General features: G+C 42.6%; 2 protein-coding genes across 6 annotated transcripts in view; one reads left to right on the forward strand and one right to left on the reverse strand.

Annotated features, from left to right (window-relative positions):
• CLOCK (clock circadian regulator) overlaps positions 1–15,985 on the forward strand; it is a 140,994-nt gene that overhangs the window by 33,919 nt on the left and 91,090 nt on the right. For all 5 annotated transcript variants that reach the window (XM_040334807.1, XM_040334801.1, XM_040334820.1 and 2 more), the window contains exon 2: positions 10,744–10,853. The gene's annotated coding sequence lies outside the window, so the exon portion shown is untranslated. The remainder of the gene's footprint in view (positions 1–10,743; positions 10,854–15,985) is intronic.
• On the reverse strand, positions 9,282–9,677 carry LOC120940498 (galectin-1-like). Its single transcript, XM_040353419.1, has one exon. The coding sequence runs from the start codon at positions 9,675–9,677 to the stop codon at positions 9,282–9,284; it is 396 nt and encodes a 131-aa protein (XP_040209353.1).

Consider the following 15,985-nt stretch of genomic DNA (forward strand, 5'->3'; position numbering starts at 1 on the left):
CCCTGCTCCCTCTGTGTAGTCTCCTGAAGAAGCAGGTTAACACGAAAGATGTCGCGCTAGATGGCCTACACACAGATCTACCCTCTCTGGAGTATCCTTCCAGGTAGAGGTGAACCCAATTCTGGGGGGTGTAGTAATCCCCAGAAGGGTTAAACCCAGGGTGGATTTGATTTAAATAGTCTATTTAAATCAACTCGATTGAATTAATAATTTTTAAAGAGCAACTGTCATCTCTATCCCACAGCGGCTCCTCCTCTGACCCGCTGTTGACTCACCGACAGTCCCATTCACTTTAATAGGAATTTAATAAGACAGCTGGTGATGCGGCAGTGACTAAACAAGTCGCATCCATGTCATAGAATTCCCCCTCACCCCACTTATAATTACCTGAGCCCATTCTCCATCCAGAGCTGTGCATGAAAGCAGTGGCTCTCTCCATTCTCTCCCTCCTCACATGACAGATTGATAGCAGGGGGATACATTGGCTCCTGCTTTTGTCAATCATATTCTGTGATGAGGGGGCGGGGCCAAGCCGTCCTGTCTGTCTATAGCGGTGGTTCTCAACCTGGGGTCGGGACCCCCTCGGGGGTCGAATGATGATTTGCCAGGGGTCACGAATACTGAGCTGTTCCTGAAGCCCGCACCACTCTCCCAGCCTTTTCGCAGCCACTCGGCAGGGCTGTCCCTGGAGCCCACGGCCACCCAGCTGGGCTGTTCCTGGAGCCTGCGGCTGACCACTCAGCCTCTTCGCAGCTGCCCATTTAGTTCACGGCATGGCTGGGGGCAGAGACTAGAGGTCAGCTGACTGTTGAGGAATGTGAAGTGAGAGGGGCTGGAAGAGACCCCATCTCCTGATTTCGGCATCAGTGTCACTGCTATGAGGCACCACAAAGTCGGAGACACAGTGAGTAACGCTACCTGTGATTATAGTTGCCATTAAAAGTCCCCACTACAGTTCAGATCAGCAGATGACCTTAATCAAGAGCACCTAAGTTGGTTGATCAGAACTCCCCCCCCGCACTGCCACTCATCCCATTCCCCCCCACCAGCACTACCACTCATCCCAACTCGCCGCCAGCACTTCCACTCATCCCAACTTGCCGCCAGCACTTCCACTCATCCCATTCCCCCCACCAAGGAGTAAGAGAAGACATAAAAATAGCGAATACATGGAAGGGAGGAGAAAAAAGGTAGAGAAAGAATAAGAGAGAACAAGAAGGAGGAATGGAAAAAAAAAAAAAAAAGAAATTGGGATAGAGAAAGATAAAACGGAAAGAAAGGAGAACGAAAGAACATCCTAAAATGTATCATAAGGGGTTTTAATATTGTACGAGTGGAAGGGATTCAGGAAGCGCTAAATGTCCGTGGGTTAGGGGCCCAAATTACTTGTCTTGCCTTGGGTGCTGACATCCCACGCTACAAAAATCATTTTACTATTAGGGGTCCCCACAACTTGGGACATTTTTATCAAGGAAAGGTTGAGAACCACTGGTCTATAGACAGACATGGCAGCTTAGAAGCGAACCCGCACAAGTGTCCCCATAAAAAGCAGCTTGCTATGGGGGCACTTGCTAAAGGGGAGGAGACAGGAGCACCGGGATGGGACCGAGAAGAGATAAATCGGCTGCTCTTTGCAAATCCATTGCACAGAGCAGGTAGGCCTAAAATGTTTATTTTATGCAAAAAAATTATAAAAAATTAAGCTTTAATATAACTTTCATTAGGTCTGCATAGACTAGCCTATAAATGGGAGTAGGATATACACTGCAAGTCAGAGTTCAAACAGTTAACCTGTTACCCGAGGACCGACCGCCAAACTGAAATGTGTGCGCAAGAACAGTTGCACTATAGACTGTGCTTGGTCCTGGCTTATAGTGCGTTCAGTTTGTAGTCTAGCCATACCGAGCAGTACAAAATCATTTCAATCAAAGTCTCATCCTTTCTGTGTATGACATTATAACTTAGAAGCCCATTTTCTGAAGCAGAAGTATTGCCTTACAGTGGTTGTAATGCTGCAAAAAAAAAAAATACGTTGCTACGATTTACATTTGCGCTCTCTAATTGGCTTATTTTGGGACTGGGAGTCAAGCAAAGGCTATTTTTTATTTTTTTTATAAAGAGGGAAGTAAAGAGTGTGTGTGTGGGGGGGGGGGGCAGATAGTGGTATCTGCTCTTTGTTTTAAATATCCCCACATGTCAAGCTATATAATGATTATGTATTTTATATTGGTGTGCATCAGGCCCATGTATTTATGTAGAGCAGTGGTCTCAAAGTACCGGCCCGCGGGCCATTTGCGGCCCGCGGACCAGTTATAAATGGCCCTCAGGCAGGGTGGACGTGAGGGGAGCCATCTGGTGGTGGCCGTTGGTATTACAAGTTAAGCATTACAAGTTAAACAGCAATTCTAATGTCATTTTACACTATTTTCACTGCCATATTCTTCCCTCTAATTAGAACCCCCAAACATTATATATATTTTTTATCCTAACACCCTAGAGAATAAAATAGCGATCATTGCAATACTTTCTGTTACGCCTTATTTGCGCAGCGGTCTTACAAGCGCACTTTTTTGGGAAAAAATTACACTTTTTTTAATTAAAAAATAAGACAACAGTAAAGTTATCCCCATTTTTTTTTAATATTATGAAAGATAATGTTACGCCGAGTAAATTCATACCCAACATGTCACGCTTCAAAATTGTGTCCGCTTGTGGAATGCCGACAAACTTTTTTACCCTTTAAAATCTTCATAGGCGACGTTTAAAAAAATCTACATGTTGCATGTTTTAAGTTACAGAGGAGCTAGAATTATTGCTCTCACTCTACCAATCGCGGCGATACCTCACATGTGTGGTTTGAACACCGTTTACATATGCGGGCGCTGCTCACGTATGTGTTCGCTTCTGCGCGCAAGCTCGTCGGGACGGGGTGCGTTTTCTGGCTCCTAACTTTTTTAGCTGGCTCCTAGATTCCAAGCAAATTTGTCAAACCCTGACTTACACCAGTGCTGGTGGTAATAATGCGCTCGCTGACACCAGTGCTGGGGGTTAATAATGCGCTCGCTGACACCAGTGCTGGTGGTAATAATGCGCTCGCTGACACCAGTGCTGGGGGTTAATAATGTGTTCGCTGACACCAGTACTGTTGTTTTTGAAGTTTGAAAGTTTGCATGCGGCCCCCCATGGCATATGAAAACTTGTCTTGTGGCCCTCAGGTAATTTGAGTTTGAGACCCCTGATGTAGAGCTTCTGAGCAGTCATTATTGTGATAACTGTAAAATGTTAAATCTAAAGAGACATTGTTCTACATTTTCATCATCTCTCTATGATGGCCTTATCTTGGCGTGCCACCCTTTCTAGTCTTGTCTTGTAATCTAGCTGGCTCTTTGCATTGCTGCTGTTGTATGTAACTGAAAACCTATATCTATGTGCACTGAGCTGAGGCCTAGCAGAGAAAGTAGGTAACTGGGCCAGCAGGTTACTAGGACAATGGAGCACAAGTGAGTTCATTGACTTGCTCTGCCGTCTTTTTCAGCGCGTGCCAGATTAATCCCTTCAGGTCTGTTTACACAACATGCTATTTCTGTCTGATTCCTCTAACTGTGGCAAGCTTTTCCTTCACACCAGAGCTGCCATCTTTCTATTCTATTCAGTCCCTCTGTTTCATGCAATGTGTGCCTCGCTTGATTCGAATGTAAGCGACGACACTTCTGCTCATTTATTCATGTGTCTGGAGGGAGGCGCTGTCAGCTACTGGAGGGCAATACAGACAGTTCTCTTTTGTTTTTGATCTAAGGAATATTGGGCACATTTGTATTACAGTGTATAGAAAGTTGAAAAATAAGTGAATAAACGAATATCAATCAAATGGAATTTTCAGTGGGATTGAAATAATTTACTGAAAAGGATCTTTAATGGGAGACGTGTTAACAATTGCACAGAGGGGTAGGTTGCGACGTCTGTCTGCTACATCTCTAGCATATAAAATCGCAATAAATCCCTCCATTGAAAAATCATTTCCATTCTTCAGTTCTATAGAGCAGATTTATATTGTTACATCTTTCTTGTGTCATTTTTAAAATATCACCTCTCCTACGATGGCCTCCATCTTTTATATTTATGTTCCTTTTTTTTTTTTTTTTTTTTTTTACAGTTTGATATACAATTTAACATGGCAGTGTTCTATATATAAACCATAATGCTTTACCAGTCCTTTCTTTAATGCTGTTACCTTCAATATGTTCCCAGGAAGAAACAAAAGGTGCAAACTAATGCAACTTTGCAATGGTTAATTCATTTTTTTTTATATGTTCTGTTTTTTAAATGTAGTACACAAAGTCATTCAGGTGTGCTGCAGTGCACAGATCATGCTAATGGAAGGAGAGATCAAAAGCTTTTTTTTTTTTCCCCAACATGGCAAATATGGCTTATCATTTCCATCCTCACTACACCTTTAACCAGGGGTTGACAAATTTGCTTGGAATCTAGGAGCCAGCTAAAAAAGTTAGGAGCCAGAAAACGCGCCCCGTCCCGACAAGGTTGCGCGCAGAAGCGAACACATACGTGAGCAGCGACCGCATATGTAAACGGTGTTCAAACCACACATGTAAGGTATTGCCGCGATTGGTAGAGTGAGAGCAATAATTCTAGCCCTAGACCTCCTCTGTAACTCAAAACATGCAACCTGTAGAGTTTTTTTAAACGTCGCCTATGGAGATTTTAAAAGGGTAAAAGTTTGACGCCATTCCACAAGCGGACGTAATTTTGAAGCGTGACATGTTGGGTATCAATTTACTCGGCGTAACATTATCCTTCATAATCATTATCTTTCATAATATAAAAAAAAAATGGGGATAACTTTACTGTTGTCTTATTTTTTAATTAAAAAAAAAAGTGTAATTTTTTTCCCCAAAAAAGTGCGCTTGCAAGACTGCTGCGCAAATACAGCGTGACAGAAAGTATTGCAACGATCGCAATTTTATTCTCTAAGGTGTTAGGATAAAAAATATATATAATGTTTGGGGGTTCTAATTAGAGGGAAGAAGATGGCAGTGAAAATAGTGAAAAATTACATTAGAATTGCTGTTTAACTTGTAATGCTTAACTTGTAATACCAACGGCCACCACCAGATGGCGCCAGCTTACACATCTGCTGGTAATGACTTGTAATACCAACGGCTCACCACCAGATGGTGCCAGCTCACAAAAAAAAAAAAAAATTTTGCCCCCCCTTCCAAGCCAAGTCGCCAGGACCCTATTTCTAGTCGCCATGGCGACCTGGCGCCCGGGATTTGTCGAGCCCTGCCTTTAACAACAAATGGAGAAATTGTCTCAGTCTCCTAGGAGAGAAGATGAGGCAAAATCCTCGTAATAGAAACGGCAACAAAGATGAGGATTCTAAATCTTCTATGCTGTAAAGGGGGGGGTAAAAAAAAAGCTGAAATTCCACTAGATGTTGAGCAGTATTGTTTCACAATTTGTTCATAATTTAGGAACGTTATGTGGAAGTTGAAGTCTTTTGTGTTTGTGGGTGAAATTCTTTGGCCAAGATTTGTGATTTCAGCCAAAATCATGGCATTGCAGAAAAACCACTGTCCTGGGGAAAAGGGAAGGATTTAAAATATGCTTTTAGGCCATATTTTTCTCTTTTAGATTAACAAGTTGTAATGTTTGATTAAAAGGTTGGGTGCATTGAAAAGACACCAGTAATAAACGGCAGTAATTAATATTTACATGACTTGATGTCTTACTTTAGACCAGTGTTCTTCTTCTTTCCTGATTTTCATTTGGCATTCCAGGAAGGGCTCCCATAAATACTGTATTCGGATGGAACTTAGTTGGCATCCATCCATTTAGGGCAGAGCGGACACAGACTCAGCCCGCTCTGCTCCATGGGCAGTCGGATGTAAACGTTTACACCTTACTGCCCTTTCATCCAACCAGATGGAGGAAACGGATCCCCTTCCATTTGTTTTCATCAGATTGGAGGTAGGCGGGTGTAAACGGCCATCAATTTTATTTATTTATTTTTTAAGCTTTTTTTCTTAAAGCAGAGGTTCTACCGATTTTTTTTATTTTTTTAAAAGCCAGCAGCTACAAATACTGCAGCTGCTGACTTTTAAAAAAAATGGACACTTACCTGTCCAGCGCGGCCGCGATGTCAGCAGACGAGGCTGAGCAATCGCTCGGTCCTCAGATGCTTACGCCGCCATCCTCGCTAAGGGAATCAGGAAGGGAAGCCTTGTGGCTTCACTGCCCGGTTCCCTACTGTGCATGCGTGAGTATCGCGGTGCGCCGTCACTGGCCCCCGCTCTCTCCTGGGAACAGTGTTTCCCAGAAGAAAGCTGGGGGAGGGGGGGGTCATGTGAAGGGGCCAGACTCCCCTGGGAGTCAGAACCCAGAAGTGGTGCAAATACCTGTTTTATACAGATATCTGCCCCCCCTCTCCCCTGAAAGGTGCCAAAGGGTTCCAAAAAGCGGAGGTTCACTTTTTGTGTGAAACTCCGCTTTAAGAGAACGGACAAACCAATATACAATTTGTATTTTATTTTATTTCACTATAGCACTTTAAGGGGAGCAGCTTTTTTTTCACTTATTGAGCACATTATTTCTAGTTCATTCAGTGCAGAGTTCTCTAATCTCTCAAACAAATACACACACCTTTTCCCTGTCTTTATACAAGTAAGCAAAGTCCAAACATAGATTACAGAAGTATATCCATGAATCATTATGTCAAACGCAGTAGGTAGAGTGTATATGTAAATAGCAAATTTGGTGATTGATTGGTAAGATATTTAGATGAATGCAAAAAGGGTGTGCAAACTATTTTCCTTATGTAATAATAAAGATTACCTAAGCTCAAGACAGATCTGCTTCAGATGCTGGAATATTACTTCAGTCTCCGTGTTCTATTGATATATACTGGGTAAAGAGAGAATATGCTTGTTACAGAGTAGGCAAAGGTAGAACTGGGCCATCTTGAGGCATTGTGTTGACTGCATACGAATTTGTGTAAATTAAGTGGCCCTTCCTTATGTATTTGAGTGTGAACAGGCTGCATACTGGCGCATGCTCATTCAACAGCCGTTTCTTCAGTGTGTGTAGTGAAAACTTGGTTGACCATTAATGATCAATTGTAGTATTACTTTATTAGGTACACCTGTTCAATTGCTTTGTAACACAAATTGCTAATAAACCAATCACATGGCAGCAACTCAATGCATTTAAGCATCTAGACGTGGTGAAGACAACTTTCTGGAGTTCAAGCCGAGCATCAGAAAGGAGATTTAAGTGACTTAAAGCGGTAGTTCACCCCCCCCCCCCGACACATTTTACCATCGAGACAGGCATTGTAGCGCGCGCTACAGTATGCCTGTCCCGATTTTTTTTAACCCCGGACTCACCTTGTAATCCGACATCGTAGATTTCGGCTCCCGCGGGGAATGGGCGTGCCTATGGAGAGGGAGGATGATTGACGGCCGGCCCTGGCACGTCACTCTCCCCGAAGACAGCCGGAGTAGGTCTCGGCTCTTCACGGCGCCTGCGCACAGGCTATGCGCACGCGTCGTGAAGACCAAGCCTATTTCGGCTATTTCCGGAGAAGCGTGACGCGCCAGAGCCGGCCGTCAATCATCCTCCGTCTCCATAGGCACGCCCATTCCCCGGTATCTTCGATGTACGACTACAAGGTGAGTACGGGGGTAAAAAATTCGGGACAGGCATACTGTAGCTCGCGCTACAATGCCTGATTTTAAGGTAAAAGAAAAAAAAATTTTTTTTTTTTTTGGTCGATAGGGTGAACCCCCGCTTTAACGTGGTATGATTGTTGGTGCCAGACGGGCTGGTCTGAGTATTTAAAAAAAAAACTCTTGATCTACTGTGATTTTCACACACCATTATCTCTAGGGTTTACAGAGAATGGTCCCAAAAAGTGAAAATGTCTTATATACGGCAGTAGTGTGGATGAAAATGCCTTGTTGATGTCAGAGGAGAATGGGCAGACTTGTACGAGATGATGGAAAGGCAACAGTAATTTAAAGGAGATATTCGCCTCGCAAAACGCCGCTGACTGCAGCGGCGCATGCGCAGCAAGAATCCTCGGCTAAAGGCCCGGCAGCCGCCGGACCTTGCCAGCCAAGAAGTCTTCCGCGCGCATGCGCGGGAGTGACAACATTGCCGCTCCAGCCACTCACAGCGCTGGAGCGGCGATACCCGGAAGACACGCCAAAGCAAGATGACATCTCCCTCGGCGTGGACCAAGTTTCCTACGCCTCGTTCCAAGGTAAGTATTTCATAATGAGCTAGTATGCGGTGCATACTAGCTCATTATGGCTTTTGCCTTTCAGGTAGGTTTAAAAAAAAATAAAAGAATGGGTCGTAACTACCGCTTTAAATAACCACTCATTACAACCAAGGTATGCAGAATACCATCTTTGAACGCACAACACATCGAACCTTGAAGCAGATGGGCTACATCATTAGAAGACCACACCGGGTTCCACTCCTGTCAGCTAAGAACTGGAAACTGAGGCTACAATTCGCACAGGTTCACCAAAATTGGATAATAGAAGAGTGGAAAAACATTGCCTGATTTGATGAGTCTCGATTTCAGCTGCGACATTCAGATGGTAGGATCAGAATTTAGCGTAAACCACATGAAAGCATGGATCCATCCTACCTTGTATCAAAGGTTCAGGCTGCTGGTGGTGGTGTAATGGTGTGGAGGATATTTTCTTTGCACACTTCGGGCCCCTTAGTACCAATTGAGAATCATTTAGACGCCACGGCCTATCTGAGTATTGTTGCTGACCATGTCCATCACTTTGTAACATGGTGCATTATCTTACTGGAAGGAGTCAACAGAAGATGGGTACACTGTAGCCATAAAGCTCAAACTGGTTACTTGAACATGACAATGAGGTCACTGTACTCCAATGGCCTCTACAGTCACTAGATCTCAATCCAATAGAGCACCTTAGGGATGTAGTGGAATGGGAGATTCACATCACGGATGTGCAGCCGACAAATCTGCAGCAATTGCGTTATACTATCATGTCTATATGGACCAAAATCTCCTGAGGAATGTTTATTTTTTTTTTTTTTTTATTTTTTTTTTTTAGAGCTCATTGGATTTTATTTGAAATGTGGATGAAATGTCTAGTACAGCACAATGTATGGCAACATGAGCAGCAATGATGCAGATTGGAAGCTCCACTTCATGCACATTTCACAGATCCTGGATATGGAAAAGTGGGACAGGCGGCTCCTTTTTGAGGGATTCTTCATTTTACGATGATGGACTTGAGCTGGAGGTTTTGCACAGCAAAGTATGAGATCTCCTCTATGGGGAGGCGGACTGGGAATGAGAAAGGCTTTCCTTCAAGTAGTTGTATGGTGATCTTGTCCTTCTTCTCAAACTGGAAGCAAATCATGGTATCTTTCCCCTCCTGGAAGGGGAAGACGGTTTCCTTTTGCTCAGCTCCATAGACACCGTCCACCATCGAGTTCATGATTAAGAGGTTCTTGTGTCCCATGAAGTCAAATCGAGCCATAAAATGGATCACTAAATTCTTATCTTTTCCCAAGTTGATGAAAAACATTTTACATCCCTGAGGAATGACGCCCTCGACCTCCACACAGTTACCGGGTCTGAGCTTCAGAGACGTAGAATCTGCCATTGTGCTTCCTTATCAGACAACCTTGTGCTGAGGAATGTTTCTAACACCTTGTTGAAACTATGCCTTGAAGAATTAAGGCAGAAGGCAAAAGGGGGCCCAACCTAGTACTAGCAAGGTGTACCTAATAAAGTGCTGCACTGGTGCAAAACAAAATATGACTGGTGACTATAGTACTAGAAAACACAAAATAATAATAAAGGTAGCTGAACGCTAACAGGGTGAAAAATTAGTAATAAGGGTCTGTGTGACCTTATTTGCAAAGTACTTCAAAACTGCTATATAAATAAAAAGTGAATGGATATCAATCCATGTGAAATATAAACAAACAGTCCTTGAAAAGTAACACTGGTGATATTGTGATAGACCACCAACAATGTCCATATAAATCAAAAATCCCTCATGTGGAATCCACAACATTCAGAAAGAAGTGGTGATAGAAAAGTGCTTCCACCTGAATAACACACTGCCGCTTACCAAATGAACATGATCTCTTAGTTATAGGAGATCAGTCGGCGCATGTATCAATTATCCCAGCCTGGGATCTCCTCAGGAAGATGTTGCTTGCATAGATGACAACTCGTGCGGTGTAACGATTCAGGATATGCCATATAAAATAATAAACTTGCATAGCATAAAACCCTTTTAAAAATGTATTATCAAAATCATAAAGGTGCGCACTTACATGAATTAGTAAAATGGTAGCATGTAAACAATCAAGCCGGCCGTCTCCTTGATCTAGCTGCCCGTATCTTCCTGGTCTAGCGTGTGACGTCAGAATGTCGCTCTCCCAACGTTTCGTCACTAGAGGGACGTGGTCACGGGATTAATTTCTGAATGAGCACAGTAATTTTTTATTGGTACCTAATAAAGTGGCAGGAGAGTGTGTGTGTTTCTTCAATACTGAGTTGTTCTACTTGGGTGTGACTTATTAAGACATGTAGAGAATGTAACAGTGGACTGTAAAAGCATTATTCATATACTTTTAGTGTATTCCTCCAAGTTTGACAAATATGTTTTTGGGTCAATTTCTTTAGCCATTTGTAAATAATTCCCTTATTTTTTGCAGAATTCTTATTGGAAAATGCTACAGACGAGCACATTTATTGAGACCCAACTTCTAATCACCGGTCATCCAGTCTGAGAAGAATATCATTCACATTGATTACATATAGCAAGGTAACCTTTTATATCCTATAGCTCTCTAGAAAGCAGTTCTATCTATCTGAACATTTTGGTTAAACCATTTGCCAACCGGGCCAGTTCTGGCACTTCTCGCCTAATATATATATATATATATATATATATATATATATTTTTTTTATTTTTTTTTTTCACAAGACTGCTATATACTTTTATAATTGTGTGTGTGTGTGTGTATATATATATATATATATATATATATATATATATATATATATATATATATATATATATATATATATATATATATATATATATATATATATATATATACACACACACACACACACACACACACACACACACACACACACACACACACACACACACACACACACACACACACACACACACACACACACACACACACACACACACACACACACACACACACACACACACACATCATTTTTTTTGTTCTCTAGAAAATTACTTAAAATAAAATGGTGGGTTTTGCAATTTTTTTTTTTTTTTTTTTAGCGCACAATATTTGTGCATAGATTTTTCATACACACAAACATGATATAATACCCCATTTTTGGTAAAATATAAAAGATGTTACGCTGCGTAAACTAATACCAAACATCTCACGCGTTAAAATTGCATATGCCCATGGAATGGCACCATACTATGGCATTTGAAAATCTCCATAGGCGACGCTTTAAAAATGTTGGATATTACCAGTTTAACCACCGGGCCTATTTTGGCACTTCTCTTCATGTAAAAATCACAATTTTTTTGCTAGACAATTAATCAGATCCCCCAAACTTTATATATATTTTTTTGTAGCAGACATCCTAGGGAATAAGATGGTGGTCATTGCAACTTTTTTTTTCTCGCATGGTATTTGCGCAATAATTTTTCAAACACCTTTTTTTGGGAAAAAAAAAAAGTTTTCATGAATTAAAAAATAACAAAACAGTAAAGTTAGCCCAATTTATTGTATAATGTGAAAGATGATGTTACGCCAAGTAAATAGATACCTAACATGTCACGCTTTAAAATTGCGCACACTCATGGAATGGCGCCAAACTTCGGTACTTAAAAATCTCCATATACGACACTTTAATAAAAAAAATTACAGGTTACTATTTTCGAGTTACAGAGGAGGTCTAGTGCTAGAATTGTTGCACACGCTCTAACGCATGCGACGATACCTCACATGTGGGGTTTGAAATGGTGTTTACATATGTGGGCGGGACTTGCATGCGTGTTCGCTTCTGCGCGCGAGCTACCGGGGACAGGGGCGTTTAAAAAATATATATATATATATTTTTCATTTTATTTTTATTTTACTTTTTTTATTTTTTACACTTATTTTTTATTTTATTTTTTTGATCACTTTTATTCCTATAACAAGGAATGTAAACATACCTTGTAATAGGAATCAGTGTGACAGGTCTTCTTTATGGAGAGAGGCGGTGTCAATAAGACCCCACATCTCTCCTCCAGGCTTACAAGCATGAAATCGGTGAAAAAACATTCACCGATCTCACACCGACAGCCGCGAATGCGGCTTTGTTTACTTCCGGTTACCGGGCGTGATGTCATAACGTCGCGCCCGGGCCTCCGACGGTCAAAGAGATGACTGGTGACTATCTGGTCACCAGTCATCTCAATGCTTCCCCAACCAGCGCCGGCCGATTCGGTCTCCGGGCCCCCGATGGCACGGGAGAGCCCGGAGAAGCACTGGATGGTGGCGGGAGGGGGGGGGATGTCCCCTCCCGCTGCCTATAAGAACAATCAAGCGGCGGAACTGCCAATTTGATCATTCTTATCGTGCACAGAATTGCCGGCTGAAGACAGTGATATCTGAATGATGCCTGTAGCTGCAGGCATCATTCAGATATCCCAGCACAAAGTTGAGGACGTATTTTGACGTTCAGCGGTTGTAAAGTGGTTAAAGTTACAGAGGAGGTGCTAGTATTATTGCTTTCACTTTGATGTTCGCAGCAATACCTCATGTGTGGTGTAATCACCGATCACATTTTCGTATACGTGCGCATAGGCACAAGGGGGCGGGGTGCGTTTTTTTTTTTTTTTTTTTTTTACTAGGTATCCTTTAATTTGTTCTTTTTTTTTGTATTCATTTTAATGCTATCACAAGGGATGAACGACATCTCTTGTGACAGCATGGGCTGTGACAGGTCCTCCTTTTGCAGAGCTCTTGGGTCCATTAGACCCCAAATCTCTCCTCTGGCCTCCAATGCAGCCGACCAGACACATATCGGTCTGATTTGGCTGCTTTCACGGCTGCTAGCGACCAGGAAAATAGAGAGGTGGAACTGGAAGTACCAAAACCCTTGTCACTTCCGGTTCATAGGGTCGCAGACGGGGAGGAACAATGTCGGTTCCTCTCTCTCTCTCTCCCTCTCTCTCCCCCTCTCTCCCTCTCTGTTCTGTGCAGCCGTCGCTGCTGGTTGGAGCGCTCCCAGGGTCACAGAGAGGATGGACAATGCAATTTCCTCTTTCTCTGTTCTGTGCAGCCATCGCCACCAGTCGGAGCGCTTCTGGGCTCCGCAATAGCGCATTAGAGCATGGGCTGTAGTCTCACTCAAATTGCTTCTGCCCTAAAGGCAACTGCCGAATACATTTTTTTATGCCAGGATGATGCCTGTAGCTGCAGGCCTCATCCCAGTATAACCGCTGTCAACCGAGAACATCATATGACGTTCCTACAGTCGGCAAGTGGATAAAGAAATGCAAGAGCAAAATTACACATCAATAATATATTGTAGATTACTATCTCCATAGATGTAGTGGCTGCATTCGTTTTTTTTTTTTTTTTTTTTAAGCTAAGCATATTTACTGCAAGTACAATTCTATTATATTTTACAGAACAATTCCTTTATACTAAAAGCGAAACTACCTGAGCACCCCAAACCAAAAATGCTATTTAATTTTTATAATTCCGTATATACTCAAATATAAGCCGAGGCACCCAATTTTACCACAAACTGGGAAAACGTATTGACTCAAGTATAAGCCTAGGGTGAGAAATGCAGCAGCTACTGTAAGTGGAAAAGGGGGTCAACAATGCCCATTTGCCTGCCTCATGTACCTGATCTCCCGGCGCTGTGCCCATCTGCAACCTTATGATCTCCCGGCACTGTGATATGCAGTCTAGTCGGCGGCCGTGCAGTATAACCAAGCGCCGCCTCCTCCTCGTCCATGACGGCGCACTTACTCTGTTTCCCAGCAGTGAGTCAGTGTTCAGCCTATCGAGGATGAAGCGAAGGCGGGGCTTTGTTACACTGCACGGTCACAGACTAGACTGCATATCACAGCGTGGGGGGACCATATAGCTACAGATGTGCACAGTGAGGCAGGGAGACTCGAGTATAAGCCAAGGGGGGCTTTTTCAGCACAAATACAGTGCTGAGAAACTCGGCTTACATGCGAGTATATACGGTATTTAACCCTTTTGCCGACCAAACGGTAGGGGGTATTACATACAATCCAGTGGCTGCAGGCACCGGGATTGTGTGTAAACTGACAGGCAGACTCCTGCCTGTCAGGTGAGAGCGTTCGGGCGGCACCGCTGCTGCTCGATCGCTCGCACACAGCCCCGGTACTGGTGCCCCTTGCTCGCTTTGCCGATGTAGGATGTTTTGCAATGCGATGTGCATTGCAAAACATTCTGTGAAATACAGGGGAGACATGCAGGGTCTTTTAGACCCTGCATATCTCAATAAAGAGAACCTGTCGCCAAAAAATCATCACATGATGAAAAGAAATAAGTTAACTAAAAAAAGTTTTGCAAAAAAATTAAGTTGCACCCAAGCACATTAAAATTCCCCACCCCCACATATACACACGCACGAATGTAAACGCATGCGTCAGGGCACCTACATGTGAAACGTCAATTAGTGAGTGAGAGCAATAATTCTAGCATGAGACCTTCTCCGTAACACTAAACTGATGCCTTTTTAAAGCGTCGCCTATAGAGAATATAGGGTACTGAAGTTTGACGTAATTTCTCAGGCGTAAAAAAATTTAAATCAAGGTTTGGCATGTTGGGTATCTATTTACTCTGCGCAACCTCATCTTTTATATTTTACAAAAAATGTGGGTAATTTGTTGCATTTGTTTGCCCTAAAATGTGTGTTGTGTTTTTTCCTGAAATGTTGAGTTTCCTAGATCTTTGTGGTAATATCGTGCGACATAAAAAAAATTGAACTACCGCTATTTTATTCTCTAGGGTGTCTGCTTTCAGAAAATATGTTTGGGGTTTTGTGTAATCTTCTGACCTAAAATTATTTTTTAACCATGTGTGAAAAAAATGCAAAAACGTCTCTGGCAGCGAAAGAGTTAACGCAAACTCACCCACCCATCCATCAATTTTTTTTTAGGTTAGAACATATAAAATATTTCCCAGTAAACTATTTGTTAAACTTCTTACCCCAGCACTTACAATTTACATCTTTCAATGCTACTGGCTCCTGTTCTCTCCATACTGCTTCATTCAACTTCCAGTCTTCACAGGAAAGGGTTTACAATGGACAGTGCAGTCTCCAGCCAGTCTGTTGGCCTGGAGAAGGGCGAGGGGAGGAGGAGTGCCTTACCATCCTAGACTTATGGGTTCTGTGTTTCTACTGATGCACTCAGTGTACTTGTACAACTTGAGTCCCTGCATTCAAGGGTGGCTCAATAGGACGCTGCAAGAGAAAAGAGCCATGCTGAAACAATAAACCTGAGCAGCAGTCATGGCAGAAGCTTAAACTTGAACATGGGCAAGGATTAACAGATGGAGAAGCTGCATACTCATTAATGATTAAAACAGAATCAAAAAGCGTTTAATCATTTCCTGTCCACATGACATACCTGTATGTCTTTGGATGGGAAGGTAATATCAGTTATCGCTTCTGCAATGATCGAGGTATCACTGCCTTTAATGGGCTCTCCCATCCCATCAGTGGGTACAGAAGGTCAGAATGGAGTCTATTCGCACGGTGGTGGCGTCCCTTCATCATGGGGACTTTCTGGCTTTTGTCAACCTCACGGATGCTTATTTACACACTCCAATATGTGCCCGACACCAACACTTCCTCTGTTTTACTGTGGGAGAAGAATACGATCCTTGTGTATTCACAAAGGTGTTGGCCCCA

Source organism: Rana temporaria, chromosome 1, assembly GCF_905171775.1.
Source record: "Rana temporaria chromosome 1, aRanTem1.1, whole genome shotgun sequence".
NCBI lineage: Eukaryota > Metazoa > Chordata > Amphibia > Anura > Ranidae > Rana > Rana temporaria.

Excerpts from the sequence above, each read along its gene's own strand:
- LOC120940498 (XM_040353419.1), bottom strand. The coding sequence starts at position 9,677 with ATGGCAGATTCTACGTCTCTGAAGCTCAGACCCGGTAACTGTGTGGAG.